Source organism: Aspergillus uvarum (genome assembly GCF_003184745.1).
Source record: "Aspergillus uvarum CBS 121591 unplaced genomic scaffold BO82scaffold_23, whole genome shotgun sequence".
NCBI lineage: Eukaryota > Fungi > Ascomycota > Eurotiomycetes > Eurotiales > Aspergillaceae > Aspergillus > Aspergillus uvarum.
In genome coordinates, this window is record NW_020291320.1 from 311,251 (window position 1) to 328,580 (window position 17,330).

Consider the following 17,330-nt stretch of genomic DNA (forward strand, 5'->3'; position numbering starts at 1 on the left):
TCTCGCTAGTATGAACTATGAATGATGAACGAGGAACATGATTTTCCTTTTTTCCCTCCATTGATTGCCAGGATCTCTCGTACAGTACATAGTAGATAACTACTCGGTAGCTTCTTTCAATCTGCCAATGCAGCGTTGCCCCGCCGCTTGCTGGCTGCAGATAGGAGGAGGCTCATTCTTAACCTTCGGTCTCTGTGCAGTAGGTGTCAAATTAACTTTGTGCGAGATCACAGGTCCTTCATTACAATCAGTGACTAGGTGAGTGGTTGTGAGTGTGGAGTTGGGAGATTTTGTTACGGGCTTTGGCGAGTCATGTGCTCGTTGTATATGCCGAATCTACCTCGATTCGAAAACATCAACCCCGGCCCTCTGCCAGGTGGTAGTCTTTCCCTATGGTACTGAGTAGTAGTTCAGGGTCTTTTGTAACCTTATCGGGTGGTCTGTCCGGTCTCGGCGAGCCGTGCTTCAGCAACTGGCCTGCGAAAGAAAACCTTCCACGGTAGACTGACTGCCTTCCGTAAGGCGCCGGGAAACAACTCTTGTCCGAGGAAGGCAGGAGCATAACAGACGGACTGCCTGATAGACCCAAAAACCTCCGGTGAACGAGCATCTTCGTCCACGAAGCACATTCTCGGGAAGACGATCAACAAAGGGGTTTTCTCAGGGATTAGCATTGGCGCGCATTCTACGGAGTACGGAGTAGTAGGTAAGCTATGGTGAATTCTCTCTCGGCTTGTCAGCCCACTTTTGACACGATCGGCCTGAACCGGAGCTTCTCGGTTGAAAGTACCGCAGTCTGTGCGGAGTACAGTACCTACACAGTACTATTCCCACCGCTTCTCATACCGGTACATGTACCTACTAACTTAACGTACGGGTGTCACAAAGTCTCCTACCCCATTGCCTGTCTGAGCCTCTGAGGTGAGTTAGTTCAATGTGTCCGCTGGTGGATATCGTCAGATCCGAGATTCAGCTGTCGCTCACTCGCTTCAAACAAAGAAAGATGCAAGGGGCAAAGAAAAACTCAAAGCCAATCTGATCTGGACGGGTTTCCCCCCTCCCTCCTCCGCTCAACATCATCTCCAGCCGGTATGTGCTAGGGTCACCTTCAGATCTTTGTCCGTCTGTCTTCGCGTTGCGTAAGACGATCCTCCCAAGATTTTATGAGGTCACTTCTGCTTATCCCGTTTTGTCAACAGTCCGATCTTTCCTGCGCGCCCTGTGTGGATACCCAATCTGCAACGGAGGTACATACGACGATGGATTGTCGTGCGCACTGACATTATGGGCTCGGCCTGCCTGCAGGACGAAGCAAGGCTCCTCTCCGCTATCTACTCTTTCTTTGTTATCCCTGGTCTCTGATCTGATGGCAGGGAGCAAGTGGTTCTTGTTCCGGTTGAGTCGATTGAAGACTAACGGATATTTAGACCAGTCCAGAGATCCACGTCCAATGTCTCCTCCTGTAAACCCGGAACACCCGTTCACATGCCCCCCCCGGAGAGATACTTCCGGGAGGCCGATCAGCCCACCTAGGTGTGACAGTCTTGCTCGGCGTGCCTGGTGGCTGTGTCAATCACATGGCTGTCAACATTTTGACTTGCCCAGCGGGCAGGCAAGCCAGCCGGCATGTTGGGCATTGGGCCTGGCAGGGAGGGCGCTCGGATATACGGTACTATGGACATTACCCTTGCAGCACCGCGACGCACGATGGGCTTTTTGTAAGCATTGATGCGGATCGTCGTGGCTTCCTGCCTAGCTCCTACGCCCCTCCCTACCAGGCACGGGATCTCCGCACTATATCGGAGTCCCCGTTGTTGTTGGTCGCAATCCCGATCGCATATCTGCATGTCTACCATGCAGTCGTTGGGCTATTAGCACAGTAGCACCTAAGCTAGCTGCGCGGGCTAACGAGATATACTGACTATCGATCGATATAATCGAAGCAAAACCGGTTTTAGTCCTCCAACTGCCGGAATATATTCCCACCGCTGCACTACTGCTTCATGTCATGTGCGCAGTGCAAACTCTTCGAGTGGGCTGGAAGTGGAGCAGATACACGCATGCACGGATTCTCATCACGGCTCAGAGCTCTACATTCTAAGCAATGCGTGACGGCTCAGAATGCATATGTTACGTCACTAGAGGCAAGGCCTCAGGGATCTATTGTGGGAGAGACAAGTCAGGTCGTGTTGAATATCTACAACACGCATACGAGGATCAAAAACGGATGGTCTCAAGTCGGGATTCGGTGGCCATTGAGCCCGTAGGGGCAGTCAATGAACAAACGGGCTTCATGAATTGGGCATCTCGGATGAGCCCGTTCCCATTCAGTGTCGTGTCCATGTCTCAGAAACTTTGACCGCCTGTTATAGGGCTTAGCTTATGGTGAGCACAACAGAGTGACGAGGCCATAATCACGCCCTTCCGAGCTGCCCTCTCCGTTTGCCTGGTATGGTTCGTCGTGCGCAACCCATACTTTTGAAAGCATTGCGTTCTTTCTTCATGGCTGGCAGGAAGGCTGCGGGAAGCCGAGCCCAGGGCAGTTGTAGGATGAAGTGTCCTTCTCGGCGCTAGCCTCTGACCCTGAAGAGCCTGAACAACAAACGCCCCTTGTTCTCTTCTCTCGAATATTGTCAGCTAGTTCTGTCTAGGTTGGAAAGAGACCATCCTGAATGCCACGTCAAGCTAAACAGGATCTCGGAAGACATACGAGCCATGAGAGATGAGCTTTGGAGTTTATGGTTGCGCGTGTTGTACGAAATGTAGGCTCAAAGACTTACAGGGAAGAAGTGACAGTCCTTGTCGTGACTCTCTGCCGACTTGAGATACTGCTCGATATTTGAACAGTATCGTATTGATCAACGTAGACCTCCTTGTTTCAAGGGGCTATTTTTTTGTATCGATAGACGCCTCGACCGACTGAATTTCATGTACGCCAGTCAATCACGCTTCAGCCATGACTAGAGCAGTTCTGTGGCTGCAATATTGGCCTCGCAAAGAAATTTGAGAAGTAACTGTCTATTCATGATCACAGCCTCTAGATTGGCATCTCCGGCCGCAAGTTCTCTTCTCAATCTCAACAAGATGGACTATGGGCTAAGGAGATATGGGCTGCAGCCATTCGACTCAGTAGCCACCCAGATTGTATGCGCCGATAACCAATCATGCCACCATATATAATTTCGCTATACTGACAGCGGGCATTGCGCCTGCGAGTGATCATCCCTGCTTTGAGTTGTATCTGAATCTAGATCGCAGACTCTCGGCTCCTTGCTACCAATAGTGGAAATTGTGATGGCCGACATTTAATGCTTTGTTGAACAGACTTCACTCAATGTGCTTTGCACACCATGTCTGAGTGGATATGGCTCCAAGCATTAATCGGTTGCAGTAGGCTGTCGTTTCTCTCCCTTAGTGTCCTGCAGTACATGTTGTTGCGGGTTGATGATCTCGAGCTCTTCCAAAATGCTGTATGCAAGAGAAATTCGCACACAGTAAGAGCTACTGACTCAACTTTAATTGTGTCTGACACCAACAGCCTGATTTTCTGACGAGAATAAATAAAAGCATGGTCATCCATTGCCAGAATGCCTTCGATATATACAATCACATGACCGCGGACTAACTTTTCGCCGCTGCCATTTTCTACCATCACGGGTCTCCATCAGCATGTATACACTCTCCTCCATCCCCTCTACCAGCTCATTTCGAGCCTCGTCCCCTTTTGTACCACTCAGCCATCCCAAGTCGGTAGGCTGCCGCTTCGTGGATGGCAATTGGTCCTCAGATCACACTTATCGCCGTCTAAGCCGAGACCTCACGTGCGTGGGAGTCTACCCGGAGTCGGATAATCTGGCCGCTTGTGAAGGTCAATATACAATTACATCACGTTATCCATACAGCTGCGACTCTGAACACTTCTATCCACGGGATTTGCATGTTGTACTGCATTGCGTCTCCACGGCACGGTTATATGACCGGATTTTCCTTGAAACCGACATCTGATATGACTGCTCTCGTTTCGTGCTAGCATTTCTGTCTGGAACGCACTTGTCGCATTTATTCACCATTCGTGCATTCTGCATCAAGACCTATCATACCGTAACCGCATCAATGGCAGTCCTCATGGCTTTGCAGGGATCTATACGGGCCTCTGGGCAACTCCCTCGCTTGCCCTGTGTGCTCCGATTCCCCTCCCTCGGACATGGCTCCGTGCCCAGAAGAGGATTGCACCCGCTGCAGGTAACCGGAGCGCGTAGCTTCTCGGTCCTCACGCCAGGCTGTCGCTCGCGCTCGCAATTGATTCAGGCAAGGTGCGATTTTGTTTCCTATTTCGGCTGGAAGTCGAGTTCTAAACCTATGTCTAGCTTACGGGGGAAGAGAAGTAGTAGTCTCTGTACAAAGGAGTCATCGCAATGGGCACGGATCACTGTCCAGCAGAGAAGATGGTCGGCGCAGAAGTCGACCGACTCAAACGATACGCAAAAGTAGGTTTCTCTCTCTTGGCTTGGATCTTCCCCATTCTATGGGGACCGAAGGGAACCCCTATGATACCGATGACCCGTGCCTCGTCGAATCCTGACATGAACGCAGCACTGAGCCCAAGTCTAAAACCGCGGCTATTCTGTCAAAGATCCCTAGACCCACCACCCACGAGAACATCTATACTGTTCCCAACATCCTCACTCTCACCCGCTTAGTTGCAGCTCCTTTGGTAGGGTACTTCCTCGTGCAAGGCCACCACACGGCCGCATTAGGTCTTTTCGCATACGCCGGCATCACGGATCTTGTGGATGGCTGGATTGCACGCCGATGGAACCTGCAGACGGTCGTCGGGACGATCATCGACCCCATGGCTGACAAGCTTCTGATGACTATCGGTGTTGCTTGCTTGGCTGTCAATGGATCGATTCCTGGTAAGGCATCATGTGCAGTTGACGATTCACGATAGACGGTTGGGAGGCAGGAAAGCTGACATGTTTCCGACAGTCTGGCTCGCCGTCATTATCCTCGGCCGTGACGTCGGCCTGGCGCTCTCGGCCATCTACTATCGATGGATCTCTCTTCCTCCGCCCAAGACCATGGCCCGGTACTGGGACTTTTCTCTTCCGTCTGCCGAGGTCAAACCCACGACAGTCTCCAAGGTCAACACTGCGTTGCAGCTTCTCCTCGTGGGTAGCGCAATCGGGATGCCTGTGCTTCCAGAGACGGTGATTGATGCGTGGCATCTAAAGGAAGCCATGACCGCATTTCAGTGAGTGCAGCTCCCCTTTTCCTTATGTTTTTTTTTTTTTTTTTGTTGTTGGTTGTGTTTTTGTTGTGTGGGGCGGCATAAGAGCGGCGGTTGGGGTGTGTCTAGCACATACGACCACAGGGTGTGGAAAATAGGGCTTCCCGTCCGCTCAGCCGTACTCAAGCCACACGCCGGGAGGTTAGTAGTTGGGTGGGTGACCACCAGCGAATCCCTTCTGTTGTATGTTTTTGGGTTACACTTTTTGCCCCCTCTTCTTGTGTCGACCTCTCGTGTTCGAATCCATTGTCAAAAGGAATATGCTGACTAGGACAGATACCTCGTTGCCGGAACCACGATCTGGTCCGGGCTCAGCTACGTGTTTTCCAAGGATGCCGTCAAGATCTTGACGAAGGAAGAGGTGCAGAAGCGCATTGCTCGAGCTGCCGGGAAGAAGTGATTGTGGAATATATAGTGAGGAGATGTATGTACATAGGTAGCATACTGTGATCGGGGCATTTGGCTGAGCATACATTTCGTTTAAGATATGAAGGGATATCAGCATGGGACCTATTATGAACTCGGTATAAGTTTATGCTCAGCAGTATACATAGTACTATCCTTATAATCTCGTACTACTGCGTAAGGATGATATCTACAGCTGATGTGCTCTGCTGATGTAATGGCGACATCTGGACGCCGACGCAAGTTTTTCCCACGGACCAATAGTGGGGTGGGGATTCAGCAGCAGGGCAGCAGTCGGCGCATTTCCATCTGAACTCTGACCTTCCCCGCCGGCCGGCAACTTACGTCTACCTACTCACTCAATCAACTAACTTAAGCCTCCAACCTGAGGACCTCATCTTCAGCTTCAGCTTCAACCTCATCTACAGCCCCCTCACCCTTATATTCTGCAAACACCAAAATGAAGGCCTACTGGTACGACAACAAGCCGGTAAGCAAGCAGTATCCCCTGCCTCTCCAAAACACTACCCCTCCATAAAACCCCCCCTCCCAACCCCCCAAAACTAACCAAAAACTAACCAAAAAAAAAGGGCGACCAACGCCTCCCGCACGACAGCAACCGCCCCGTCACCGAATCCTACCTCGCCACCCTCGGGGTAACCTACCAGCACCTCCCCTCCCTCGCCGACGTCGACGCCCTCGCCGCGGCCCGGGGCTACAAGAACCGGGACGAGATCACGGTGTCGCCGGCGACGATGGGCGAGGCCTACGAGACCAAGGTCAAGAGTTTCTTCCATGAGCACCTGCACGAGGACGAGGAGATCCGGTACATCCGCGACGGCCGGGGTTACTTCGATGTCCGCGGGCAGGAGGACGAGTGGGTGCGCATCCAGCTCGATAAGGATGATTTGATTATTCTGCCCGCGGGCATTTATCATCGGTTTACGACGGACGAGGGGAATGTATGTCTTTCCCTGCTTTCATCCTGGGGGGGGCTGTAGGGGAAACGAGACTGGGGAACCGGATTGGCTAACGTGGCTTGTGACTACAGTATATCAAGGCGATGCGGTTGTTTCAGGAGGAACCGAAGTGGACGCCGTTGAATCGGAGTGAGGAGTTGGATGAGAATCCTCATCGGGTTGGGTATTTGGGTTCCTTGGGGAAGGCTGCTGTTGCTGCTGTTTGATGACTTGGATTCCAGGTAAGATGGATGGGGTTGGGTTAGGGGTGAAGACCAGGAGGTGTGGGGTTGGGATGTATATACCTAGGCACATGAAATTATGACACCCAAGTTGATTCTTATTCTTTGTTTTATCATTGTTGAAAGTCGTATCACTCGCTAGATGCGGTCGTTTCTTATGCGCCTAAAGTCGACCGTCAATGCAGCGTCAACCCCAAACTATTGCCCCCCCAATGACCCTGGCATATGCAAATCACTCAACCCCCCCGAACTCTCCTCCCGCATCATACTCGCCGGTCGCAGGTCCCCCGTCTCCACGTTGTAGCTGGAAGTGCGCGACACGCTGTCGAACTGCGGCCTCGACGACAGTCCACCCCGGAACCGTAGTCCCTCCGTCTCATGCGCACTCAGATGATCCGACAAGGCGCCGCCGCCGCCCCCTCCGCGGGACGCGCCGTTCGACGCCGTCTCGGCCTCCTCGCCCGTCCGAACCCCCGTTCGGCCCATGCGCGGCCACAGATCCGGCAGCCCCACCACCTGCACCCGGGGCTCGACCACGCGCTCCTCGAACCACGCATGCACCCGGGCCTCAACCAGCTGCGCGACCTTGGGGACATCCTGGAGACGACTCCGGGAGCCGATCAGCGACCGCACCGACAGATCGAGACGGTAGTCCGGGAGGAAGGAGAAGGCCACGTTGCTCTTCGGGGTGCCGGTCTTCGGGAGCGACGACGCATCGGCTCCCTCCTCCACGGCGACGGAGGGCGGTTGAAACCCGTCTCCAGGGGCGTTCTTGGTCCCATCGGCCGTGGGCGGCGACGGGGACGGCGACGGAGTATGGAGAGGTTCCGTGGAGGCGGGGACCAGCGAGATGCACAGGGTGCCCGAGAAGCGCACCACCGACACCGACAGTGCCACCGGCAGGATGGCGGAGCAGGGCTTGGGGTAGTTGAGCAGCAGCGACGTCTCGACGGCGATGGAGAGGTTGTCGTCGCTCAGGTCGACGTCCATCAGTGCCTGTAGGCGGCCGCCGTCGGAGTTCGGGTCGTCGACCGCGATGATGCGGCAGTTGCTGAAGATCGGGAACTCCTCCCCCAGGGAGATGTCCGTCACCGCGATCTTGTCGAGGAACGAGGGCTTCTTCTCCGGGTTGTTCAGGGCCGCGTTGAGCGAGCCCAGGATCGACGACGTCGGCGAGTCCTTCAGCAGGTATGCCGTCTGCCGGTACTGCGCGATCGTCTGCGCGATCAGCACGTTGAACCAGTCCAGGGACTCCGGCTGGTGCGAGGAGTGGTGGATCCGGTGCCGGCCATGCTTGGAGGTGAGGTTGGGCGGGATGGAACTGTAGTAGGTCTTGCGGAGGATCGACTGCGTGTTGGTCGACGAGGACGGCACCGGGCGGAGCACGTTCGAATTCGACGGTTTCTCCCGGAGCGATCGCGAGTTGGCCGGGTTGGTCTCATTCGGGCCCAGGTTGTAGATCGAATTCGACCGCCGGTGGGTGGAGGTGCGGTGCGAGAGCCCGCGCGAGGGAGGTGGTGGTGCTTCGCCGAAAATGAAGAATTTGATGAAGGCGCCGATCAATAGGACCACGGATAACTGCCCGAGCAAGAATCCCTGTGTGAAAGATAGGCTACAGTATCCTGTTAGCCTTGGTGCTCCCTGCCTTGTGCTACTACGACCACCGGCGGGCAGGCCGTAGTTAAGTAAGAGGAGTGACGTACGAGGATTGCGCCGGGACGGGCTCCGCTGATTTCACATCGACGGTCAGTTCAGTCAGTGAGCTCTTGAGCAAGGACAATCCAGATGAAAAAACACACCTTGTTGGTAACACATCATCAGCACACTGTCGCCTTTGGGATGTTACCCATCAGCCATCGCCACTGTTGCTGGGAACTTGGAAGCTAAGTAGGAAATGAATTGGAGGCGGCGAACGGCAAGTGGGCGGCGCCGTCGAGGTTCCGCCTCCGATGCGCGCTAAGCCGATTAGTTTTCTTGTCTTGTCTGGCCTTCGATTTATCAGATCGGAGTCGCCCTCCGTTGGTGTTTTATTTTTTTTATCATCATTGTTGTTCCATGGAAGTTTTCATCTGCTGAAAGGACACGTTGTACATTGACTAGGTTGCACCATAAATTTAGCCACATGCTGGGAATCAGCTTTACACAACTCTTTCATTCACTGTTGCTGACACGGTTGCTCTCATATGATGCCTCTGACTTAAAATCCACAAAGAATCCCATCTCGTATCTTCAAACTGACTCTCGAGCTCGAGACCAACGAACGCACCCATCATGCACCACTCACGCCTATTACAGTTCCTCCTCCTTCTCCTATCACAGCCGCTCCTAGCATACGCCCGACCACAGCAACCACCAGGCAGAGATGCTATCCTCCTCTCCCGCGTCCACTCGCTCACTCTGCGCGCAAATCGCCTAACCACCTCCCGACGCGTGTCGCCCATCCCTCAGTTGAAATGCATCGGTCCCTCCAAGCGCATCTGCAACCTATACCCCATCGAAACGATGCGATGCACAAACGAAGGTTACGACTACGACGAAGAGGACATCCAATGGACCTGCACTGCCTCGCTCCCACCGGAGTTCAAGCTTGGATCAACCGACGTAGTGTGCGAGGGTTACAGGGATGCTGATGATAAATGGGTCTTGAAGGGAAGCTGCGGTGTTGAATATCGCTTGTTGTTGACGGAGTTGGGAGAAGAGCGCTTCGGCTCAGGAAGGCAGGATAGCGATTTCTGGCCTGCAGACGTCGACCTATCTGGCTGGAGGGGCGTGTTTTCCACACTGGGCAATTTGGTTTTCTTTGGATTCATGGTGGCGTGTTTCTTCCTGATAATGCTGCCCATGCTGAGAGATTGTTTTGGCCTACGCGGAGGTCGACGAGCTGAAGGGCTCGGTCGCGGCTGGGGTGGGTGGGGAGGAGGAGGTGGTGGTGGTGGTGGTGGCGGCGGTGGAGGCTCCTACCCTCGTGGCCCTCCCCCTCCCTATACCAGTTCAAGTTGTCCGGATCCTGCTCCTGCCTCTGAACCATGGAGACCTGGGTTTTGGACAGGTGCTTTGGGCGGCGCTGCGGCTGGCTATGGCCTGGGAAGCAGAAACCGTAGCCGCACCCCAACCTTCACGCAAAGGCGCACTCCGTCTTTCACGAGATGGGATGACCCCGGTGAAGGTAGCTCAGGGTCGCGCTCGCGTTCGCCGCAGTTTTCAAGTACATCCACAAGTACCGGGTTTGGCTCGACTAGACGCCGCTGAAGAATGGGGGATGGCGAGAAGAATGTGGGTGGGCTATGAGTCTGATTCGAATGGCTTGGTGCGTCTCTTTGCTAGTTCATGGAGTAAACGAGTCTCTTAAATGAAGGGCCACATGGCGGTTGTATTGATGCCTAGATTAGGGTAAGCATAGGTATCCAAGGGAAAACCCCTCTGAAAATACCTCGAAAACCAGACACCTTCGGTACCTGCTTTCCCAGCTTCCTTCATCGTAACACGAAGCACATAACGCCTGGATACTGCCGCCTTTATAGGGAGTCTGCCAGAATAACGCACTGTGTGCATGGCATGGATCCTCAAGGAACGTCGTCGATCGTGCCCAATACCTCCTCGGTTCCACCGGCCATGGCTTTCATCGCCTGCCTCCGGCTGGGTCGTTTGACCTTAGCAGGCATGTCGCCATTTTGACCGGATCCTTCAGCCGCACCATCCGGGTTGCGAAGCAGTTCTTCTTGAGCTTCCTTCTCTTTGGCATGCTGTTCCTCCATCTGTTTCCGTTCATCGTCTAGTTGTTGTTGTATGACTTTAGGATCATCATACACCGTGTTGGTCATTTGGGAATAGGTGTTGATGTCAATACTCTCTCGTGGACCGAGAAGAGTATCCTTGATGCGCAAGGGGTCGCGGCGCTCCTCGTTGTTAAACTTTAATTTAATCTGCCGCCTGCTTCTCCCAGGGAAAAGTTTGCTGATCATCATGAAGTCGGTGCCAAAAATACGCAACCCTCGATAAAACAGATCCGTCATTTCCTCGTCCCAGGACTCTGTCTTGGAACGTTTCCCGTAAGTAGACTGGTTGATCTTTCGAGTGAGTGTGTTTTCTACAACGTCCTCCAGAGCGCCGGCATTTCGTGCTGCATCCGCATGACGGTCAACCTGCAAGGAAGCAGTATCGAGCACGATTTCTCCGTTGACAATTCGCATCACCGGTCCAGCTTGCGATTTGTTGTCAAGCATGCTGTTTCCTTCGACTGCTGGCGTGGGCTCGTTTCCATTGGCCTTCATTGGAACCTCAGTGTCTCCCTCTTGCTGTGCACGTTGTTTGCGCTCTTGCTCTGCTTGGTCGAGGACGCGAAGTTCAGTTTCTCTCTTGGAGAGTTTTCCGGTCCGAAGGTCCTTGCATAATTCCGACATTTTAATGAGCCCAGGGGCGATTTCAACGTTCTCAGAACCTTCAGGAGTTGGCTCGCGCCTTCTCCGTGTACGAGTCTTTCTTTCTTTTTTCTTGGCCGTCGCACTCTCACCATTCCCTTCCTTGACAGATTTCCTTCGAACCTTGACCACCTTTCGAGGTTGCGTAGTAGGGGCGGGCGTCTGCGACTCTGTCTCTGTTTGACTTTCTGAAGGTTCTTGAGTGTCTATAGCGTTGGCTTGAGAAGCGGGGGGCGTGGGAAGTGGAGGGGCTTGGGTCGCTGAAGGTTCTATCGAAATGGTAAGAGGTGGGGTAGAAGTCTGAGCCGCAGAATTGGTCCTGGGACGTTTGGTCGGGCGAATCTCGATAGCGCCATCTGCGGGACGGCGCACGCGACTTTGAGGAGCAGCGGCCTCTTCAGTACGACGCTCCACCACGTGTGTTGGGCTGACGTCCCTACTGCCATCGGCGCGCGTTTCCAAGGATTCATTGATCGAAGACTGAGAAGCAAGTTCGGTAGGTGCGGTACTGGGTGGGGTGGGTTGGGGAGGTGGTGGTACGACCCCGGGAGGCGCTGCTGAGATAGAAGGCTTCCGCTTCGGTTGGGGGATTGCGATCGCGGTCGCAGACAATGAGGGCGTAGTTTTCTTCTTGAGGGCCGCGGCTGGTGTTTCGACGGGGACCGTGTCAGCGGCAGCGGTAGGTTGAACAGGGGTGGTAGAATGGCCTGGCTCAGGTGTGGCTGTCGCGGTCGCCGGCTGCGGTGTCTGGGACGCAGACGGCTGCGACGCAACACTGGGCCGTCGTGGTGGAGGGGGAGCTGGGGCGCGTCGGGCGGGCGCCTTCGGAGCAAACTTCTTGCCCGACTTATCTAGCGGAAGCAAGAATTATTAGATACGAGTTACACTGGGAACTGGAGTCCGAGGGAAGGGAAGGTAAAGGAAACTTACTGATAACCGAACTGGAAAAAGACTTCATTCCGAATATCAAATTCTGATCAAATTAGGTCATCGCCGACATGTATTCGCCGGTAAGACAGCCGATTAAATGAGGGAATGAGGGAATTTTTGTGTGAATGACCAAAGGAACAATAATGAGAGTGAATGATGGGTTGGCGACGGTTGCTGAATGGATGCTGAATGGATGAAAGAGTTGAGTTCGAGTCTAGATGCCCAGATCTGCTGAACTCCCGGGGAAAGTGGATGGGGTCACGTGGGAGGCGCTAGGAAACGCAAACTCCCAGGCCGAAAATCCTCCTGGCTTTCCTTAAGTCTTGCTTATCTCAACCTTCTTTAACACATAAGTTAAACCGCCACCCTCCTCCATTTACTCTCTCCACTCCCCCCCAATCCACCCACCCTCATCACCCATATCTTCAACGGTCGGATTTTCTTGCGTTCTCGGCTTTCGGCTCGTTGCTGCTCAGTGGTGACGGCCTCTAATTCACTTATGCCTCTGTAGCCACTGATGCCGGCCGCCGAAGCATCCCCCGTCGCATCTTCCGATTCCGGTTTTATCACGATGGAAGACCGGAAAAGAGCCGCTGCTTATGACCACAACGACTCGGCTCCACCATTGAAGAGGCAGGCGACTTCTGTCAATGGTGGTAGCAAGCCGCACCCCGATGCTGACATGCCCTGGAAGGATGATCTCGAGGTGAGTGCCACGAATAGCCCACGTGGGTGTCAACTTACCCCAAGGGTTACCCTAGAAACCCTTCCCAACGCCAAAGTCGACTGGATCGTGGACTCAACCGGGCGAGATACTGACGTCTCTTCGTCGCAGCGATTCCAAAAAGACGCAATATGGCGCCAGATGCAGGAGTACAAGCGGGAGAAGGTCTCCCTTGAGGCCAAGTTGAAGGAGTTATCCAAGTCGACCACCAATCATAATGATCACCTACGTATTATCGATGCCTGGTACAAACAAGTGAGTAGATCACCGCATTTTGCTCGCTCTGTGTTCAAGGCTGATTGATGCTCCTTAAGTTGATCGATGAAGTTAAAATACTCATGGGCGCTCCGGAAGAAGATGCCAAGGGTGGGTCCGCCGTGAGGCCACCAGTCGTTCGACCCCCAGCCACTAACCATTCCACAGAACCCTCGTCTTTCCAAAGCAGTCTCTTGTTTGATGATAATGAGAAGTTTGAGAAACATCTCAAATCTCGGTCGGAAGATATCCGGAGAATAATCTCGAGCGTGTTGTCTAAATCAGCGAAAGTCTCGCCCGAGGTCTCAGAGTTGCAGACTCAACTCGCAAAGAAATTAGCGGAAGAGAAGGCCACTATCAGCGACCTCGAGAAGGCGTTGGCGGAAAAACAGCAGCTAGAGGAGAGCTTGGAGGAGGCATCTCTACGTTACATGGTCGCTGAGAAGAAACTTGATCGTGCACGGAGCGTCACTGTCGCCAAACTAGAAAAGCAGTATATTCTCGGGGCCCAGCGGCCCGGGGGTGATAGTGCATCTGGACCGCGGGATGAACCGTCAGCCTCGAACGGCGCAACCCCGAGTGGTGAACGAAGCCCTGCGTTGGACGAAGCCCACAACAAACTCGCGGCCATCTCGGAAAAGCAAAAGGAACAGCTCCAGAAATTGGAGGCCGAGAACGCCAAATTGTTAAGCCAAATCACTGATTTGAATATCAAGGTATGCTCCTTACAATGTTCTCTCAGCCTGGAAGCACTAACATAGGCGTAGCATACACGATTGACGGACGATGATTATGCAGGCACGGACCTGTTCAAACAGTTGAGATCTCAATACGACGATGTTGTTACTCGAATAAACCACTTAGAGGCGACTAATGTACAACTTCGCGAAGAAGCGGCAAAACTACGGTCGGAACGAACTGCATACCGCAACCAGGTAGATGAGGAGACGCAGGGTGTGATTGCCGAGAGGGAAGCGCAACTGATGCGGGCTGAGACGGATTTGGCACGGATACGGAATGCGCGCGACGAATTATTGGCGGATCAACAAATGCGAAAGGCCGCGCAGGAGCAGGAGAAAACCACGGCCATCAAAGTCCAGGAACTCGCGGATGCAGGCCAGGCTCGAATTGCAGCCCTGGAATCCGAGGTGGAGCGCTTGCGTGTCGAAGTTGAGAAGGAGAAGGCCGCCGCACCGAGTGTCGATGAAATTCCAACCGAAGAATTGCGTCTTCGATTTCGCAATCTAGAGCGCCAATACGCGATGCTTAACACCGAGTTATCCTCGATGCAGATTGCTTGCAAAAAGTATTCGTCTCTGGCTTCACAGAAAGTCACCGATTTTGGCGCTCTGGAAGAAAAGGTTGCACGGCTCATAGCGGAGAAGTCCAAAGCAGATCAAAAATACTTTGCTGCGATGAAAAGCAAGGAAGCTCGGGAATTGGAGGTTCGCACTTTGCGTATGCAGAACTCCAAGAGCTCGGACATTGTCACGCAGCTGAAGGAATCGGAAGCCGCAACCCGGAATTTGCTCGCGAACATGGAAAAGCAAGTGAGTGAGACCAAGGAAGCACTGAACAGCTTGATTACCAAGAACCACGCTGCGCAACAACAAATCACGGAAAACAATATCACGATTGAGGGTCTGAACAGGCAAGTGGCGGATCTCAAGGCGTTGTCGGCATCTAAGGATTCGACACTTTCCAGTACGGCCAGTGCTTGTCGTAAAGCCGAAACGGAAGTGGAGGGCTTGAAGGCTACCTTGGCGGACACCAAGAAGAGTCTAGACATCTGGAAGAACAAGAGTCTTGGCAACCAGTCGTCTGAGTATGAGATGCTGCGGGTCAGTACTACGTCTTATAATTGCAGAGGAAAGTTCGTTCCCATTGCTAACAATTCTATAGACGCTTGCGCTCTGTACAGTTTGTCGCCGGAATTTCAAAAATACAGCGATCAAGACTTGCGGCCACGTCTTCTGCAAGGATTGTGTCGAAGAACGTCTCACCTCGCGGTCACGCAAGTGCCCTAACTGCAACAAGTCCTTCGGCAATAACGACTACATGCATATCACTCTGTGATCTGATGTCACCTCTCCGTTTATAAATCTCTTGTATCATAGTCTACCTTTCCCTTTTCCCCTTTCCCCTTCCCTATTTCCCTTCCGACTTGCCATTCTGCCGTTCTCACTCCCGATTTTCTCTTTATGTCCGTTTTATTACCCTTTTTCTCTTTTTCTCTTTTTCTTTCTACCCCATATCTTTCTCTAATCATGGAAAAAGGCTCATGGTGCGGTGTTTTACTGTGTTTTTAGCAGGATAGGATTTTCAAGAAGGCCGGCGTTCGATTCAGATCTGTTCCTTTTTGATCAGATATCTTCTTTGCATATTGGCCGGGTTGTTGGTCTTCGGGTTACCGGTTTGATTCCATTTTCCTCTTTACTTTCCGTTTTGTTCGATTCCCTGTTTGTGTTTTGAGGCGTCCTCCTTGGATACCCACGTGAAGTTGAGATGAGGTATGCAGCTCACATGTAGGATTAACTTTAGAAAAAATAACTATATTGATGAAAGAGACCACACAAAGATGCTGAACGCAGCCCAGATTTATCCAATGCTCCAATATTCCGCCATTACCCAGACTCTTGCGCTGACCTGCCATGAAAAAAAAAAAAAAAAAAAAAAGAAAGAAAAACACAACCAATGCCCCCCAAAAGACAAATGACTCCGAAAGAAAATGCAACTATGCTTGGTGTGGTTGGTGGTGATCAGGAATTGAAGATCCGACTGTACAGCAGCTCGTGTCTGCCCACCCACAGATCCAACGGCGGCACGATCTGTCCGGCGTCCTCGACGGGGGTATCCCATTCCTTGTCGATGCGTTCAGTGATCATGTCCTGCAGACGCTGGCTGGCCAGCACGCTCTGCGCCTGGTACGGGCCCATGACCGAGGCCCGCACCGCCGCACTCAGCACCGCCTTGGCGTGGTTCACCATGAACACATACGCCGTCTGGCGGGCATCCATGCCCATGGCCGAGCACACGACACCCCACAGCGGCGCCAGATGACCCTTGGGCCCCAGCTCGTTCGCCGTATCGCCGCACAGCTTCAACGCGTCCGAGAAATCGGCAATGGCCTGCACCGCGGCGGCCGCGGCGGGGGTGAGGGTCGTTGTCGTCGTCGTCGTCGTCGTCGTCGCGGCGTAGGAGGCCCGGAACGCACGCTCCCAGACCCCGATCAAAGCCCGGCCCTGGGCGACACTCGCGCGCTGCGCCACGATGCAGGGCGTTGAGGCGTCCATGTCGTTGTCCAGCGTCTCCAGGTCCTCGGGGTACCGGTATGCGGCGAGCACGTAGGGGATGGAGGTGCTGGCCATCGAGGCGATCGAGAGCTTCAGGAAGCGATGGAAGGAGGCCACGGGGGTGACGGTGCGGGGCAACGGTTTGTTGTGGGCCAAGTAGGATTCCAGGCCGCTGGAGTAGGCGAAGGAGCCCAGCGGGAGGGCGGAGTCTGAGAGGAGGAGGAGCGCGTGCGAAATCGGGATTGAGGGTGTTGTTATTGCTGTGTTGCCTATGTGGTTTGGTGAATCAGGAGGTGGGTTACGGTTGTAGATGGGGTATGTATGTACATACCCTTGGTGGGAGTCATGTCGTAGTCGGAGTCGTCATCGTTGTGGTTGCTGTACGGCGGCAGTAGCGGTGTGGAAGGAGAGGACGATGCCAATGCTAGACGTTTCCGAGCATGTTGGAGGCGAGATTCGAGATCGATGATCTCTTGCTCTAGGTCTCGAGTGGTGATTTTGACGGCCATTGGGTGGGGTTCAGCGTTCTTTCCAAGGTAGGAGAGGAGGTTCTTGGGAGGGATTGGGGGGAGGGTAGCAATTGACAATTCATGATGCCTGGCAAGGGGGGGGTGGCGCTTTGTTATAGCTCTTTCAAGGTGAATTCCCCTTCCCCGCCAGCCGCGCCATCTTTTTTTGTGCAATTTCCCCTTATCGGTTGAAGCGCCGATAACGGGTCCCATCGGACTCGGAGCTGACCGGGTGGAAGTCGAGATAAATCAAGTAAACATGATACGTAATTGGAAGAAGCCAAGTTTCTTCGCGGTGAGACCCG

The 17,330-nt window shown here is 53.5% G+C and overlaps 7 protein-coding genes across 7 annotated transcripts; 4 read left to right on the forward strand and 3 right to left on the reverse strand.

Annotated features, from left to right (window-relative positions):
* Positions 1–3,701: 3,701 nt before the first annotated feature.
* On the forward strand, positions 3,702–5,833 carry BO82DRAFT_353879 (cardiolipin synthase). Its single transcript, XM_025635073.1, has 5 exons — positions 3,702–4,313; positions 4,368–4,487; positions 4,594–4,916; positions 4,990–5,254; positions 5,567–5,833. Exons 1-5 carry the CDS (start codon positions 4,126–4,128, stop codon positions 5,688–5,690), a joined length of 1,020 nt encoding a protein of 339 aa, XP_025492531.1. The 5' UTR covers positions 3,702–4,125; the 3' UTR covers positions 5,691–5,833.
* Positions 5,834–5,999: 166 nt separating this feature from the next.
* On the forward strand, positions 6,000–6,881 carry BO82DRAFT_383092 (acireductone dioxygenase (Ni2+-requiring); the record flags this gene model as incomplete). Its single annotated transcript, XM_025637988.1, has 3 exons — positions 6,000–6,185; positions 6,286–6,657; positions 6,747–6,881. The coding sequence occupies exons 1-3, from the start codon at positions 6,156–6,158 to the stop codon at positions 6,879–6,881; spliced, it is 537 nt and encodes a 178-aa protein (XP_025492532.1). The 5' UTR covers positions 6,000–6,155.
* Positions 6,882–6,979: 98 nt separating this feature from the next.
* Positions 6,980–8,769, reverse strand: mmm1 (ERMES complex subunit MMM1). Its single transcript, XM_025635074.1, has 3 exons — positions 8,696–8,769; positions 8,600–8,624; positions 6,980–8,508 (listed from the first exon to the last, which is right to left on the reverse strand). Exons 1-3 carry the CDS (start codon positions 8,712–8,714, stop codon positions 7,095–7,097), a joined length of 1,458 nt encoding a protein of 485 aa, XP_025492533.1. The 5' UTR covers positions 8,715–8,769; the 3' UTR covers positions 6,980–7,094.
* Positions 8,770–9,161: 392 nt separating this feature from the next.
* On the forward strand, positions 9,162–9,971 carry BO82DRAFT_253175 (DUF1183 domain protein; the record flags this gene model as incomplete). Its single annotated transcript, XM_025630891.1, has 1 exon — positions 9,162–9,971. A coding segment is annotated over one exon (810 nt), but the record flags the coding sequence as incomplete, so codon positions are not given.
* A 488-nt stretch (positions 9,972–10,459) lies between these two features.
* Positions 10,460–12,272, reverse strand: BO82DRAFT_374141 (transcription factor TFIIIB subunit BDP1; the record flags this gene model as incomplete). Its single annotated transcript, XM_025637402.1, has 2 exons — positions 10,460–12,165; positions 12,245–12,272. The coding sequence occupies 2 exons, from the start codon at positions 12,270–12,272 to the stop codon at positions 10,460–10,462; spliced, it is 1,734 nt and encodes a 577-aa protein (XP_025492535.1).
* A 489-nt stretch (positions 12,273–12,761) lies between these two features.
* Positions 12,762–15,299, forward strand: BO82DRAFT_364362 (E3 ubiquitin-protein ligase BRE1; the record flags this gene model as incomplete). The annotated part of the gene is made up of 4 exons (XM_025636945.1): positions 12,762–13,223; positions 13,283–13,939; positions 13,991–15,064; positions 15,126–15,299. The coding sequence occupies 4 exons, from the start codon at positions 12,762–12,764 to the stop codon at positions 15,297–15,299; spliced, it is 2,367 nt and encodes a 788-aa protein (XP_025492536.1).
* Positions 15,300–15,877: 578 nt separating this feature from the next.
* BO82DRAFT_353885 (urease accessory protein UreF) lies at positions 15,878–17,088 on the reverse strand. The gene is made up of 2 exons (XM_025635075.1): positions 16,848–17,088; positions 15,878–16,785 (listed from the first exon to the last, which is right to left on the reverse strand). Exons 1-2 carry the CDS (start codon positions 17,023–17,025, stop codon positions 15,983–15,985), a joined length of 981 nt encoding a protein of 326 aa, XP_025492537.1. The 5' UTR covers positions 17,026–17,088; the 3' UTR covers positions 15,878–15,982.
* Between the last annotated feature and the right edge of the window lie 242 nt (positions 17,089–17,330).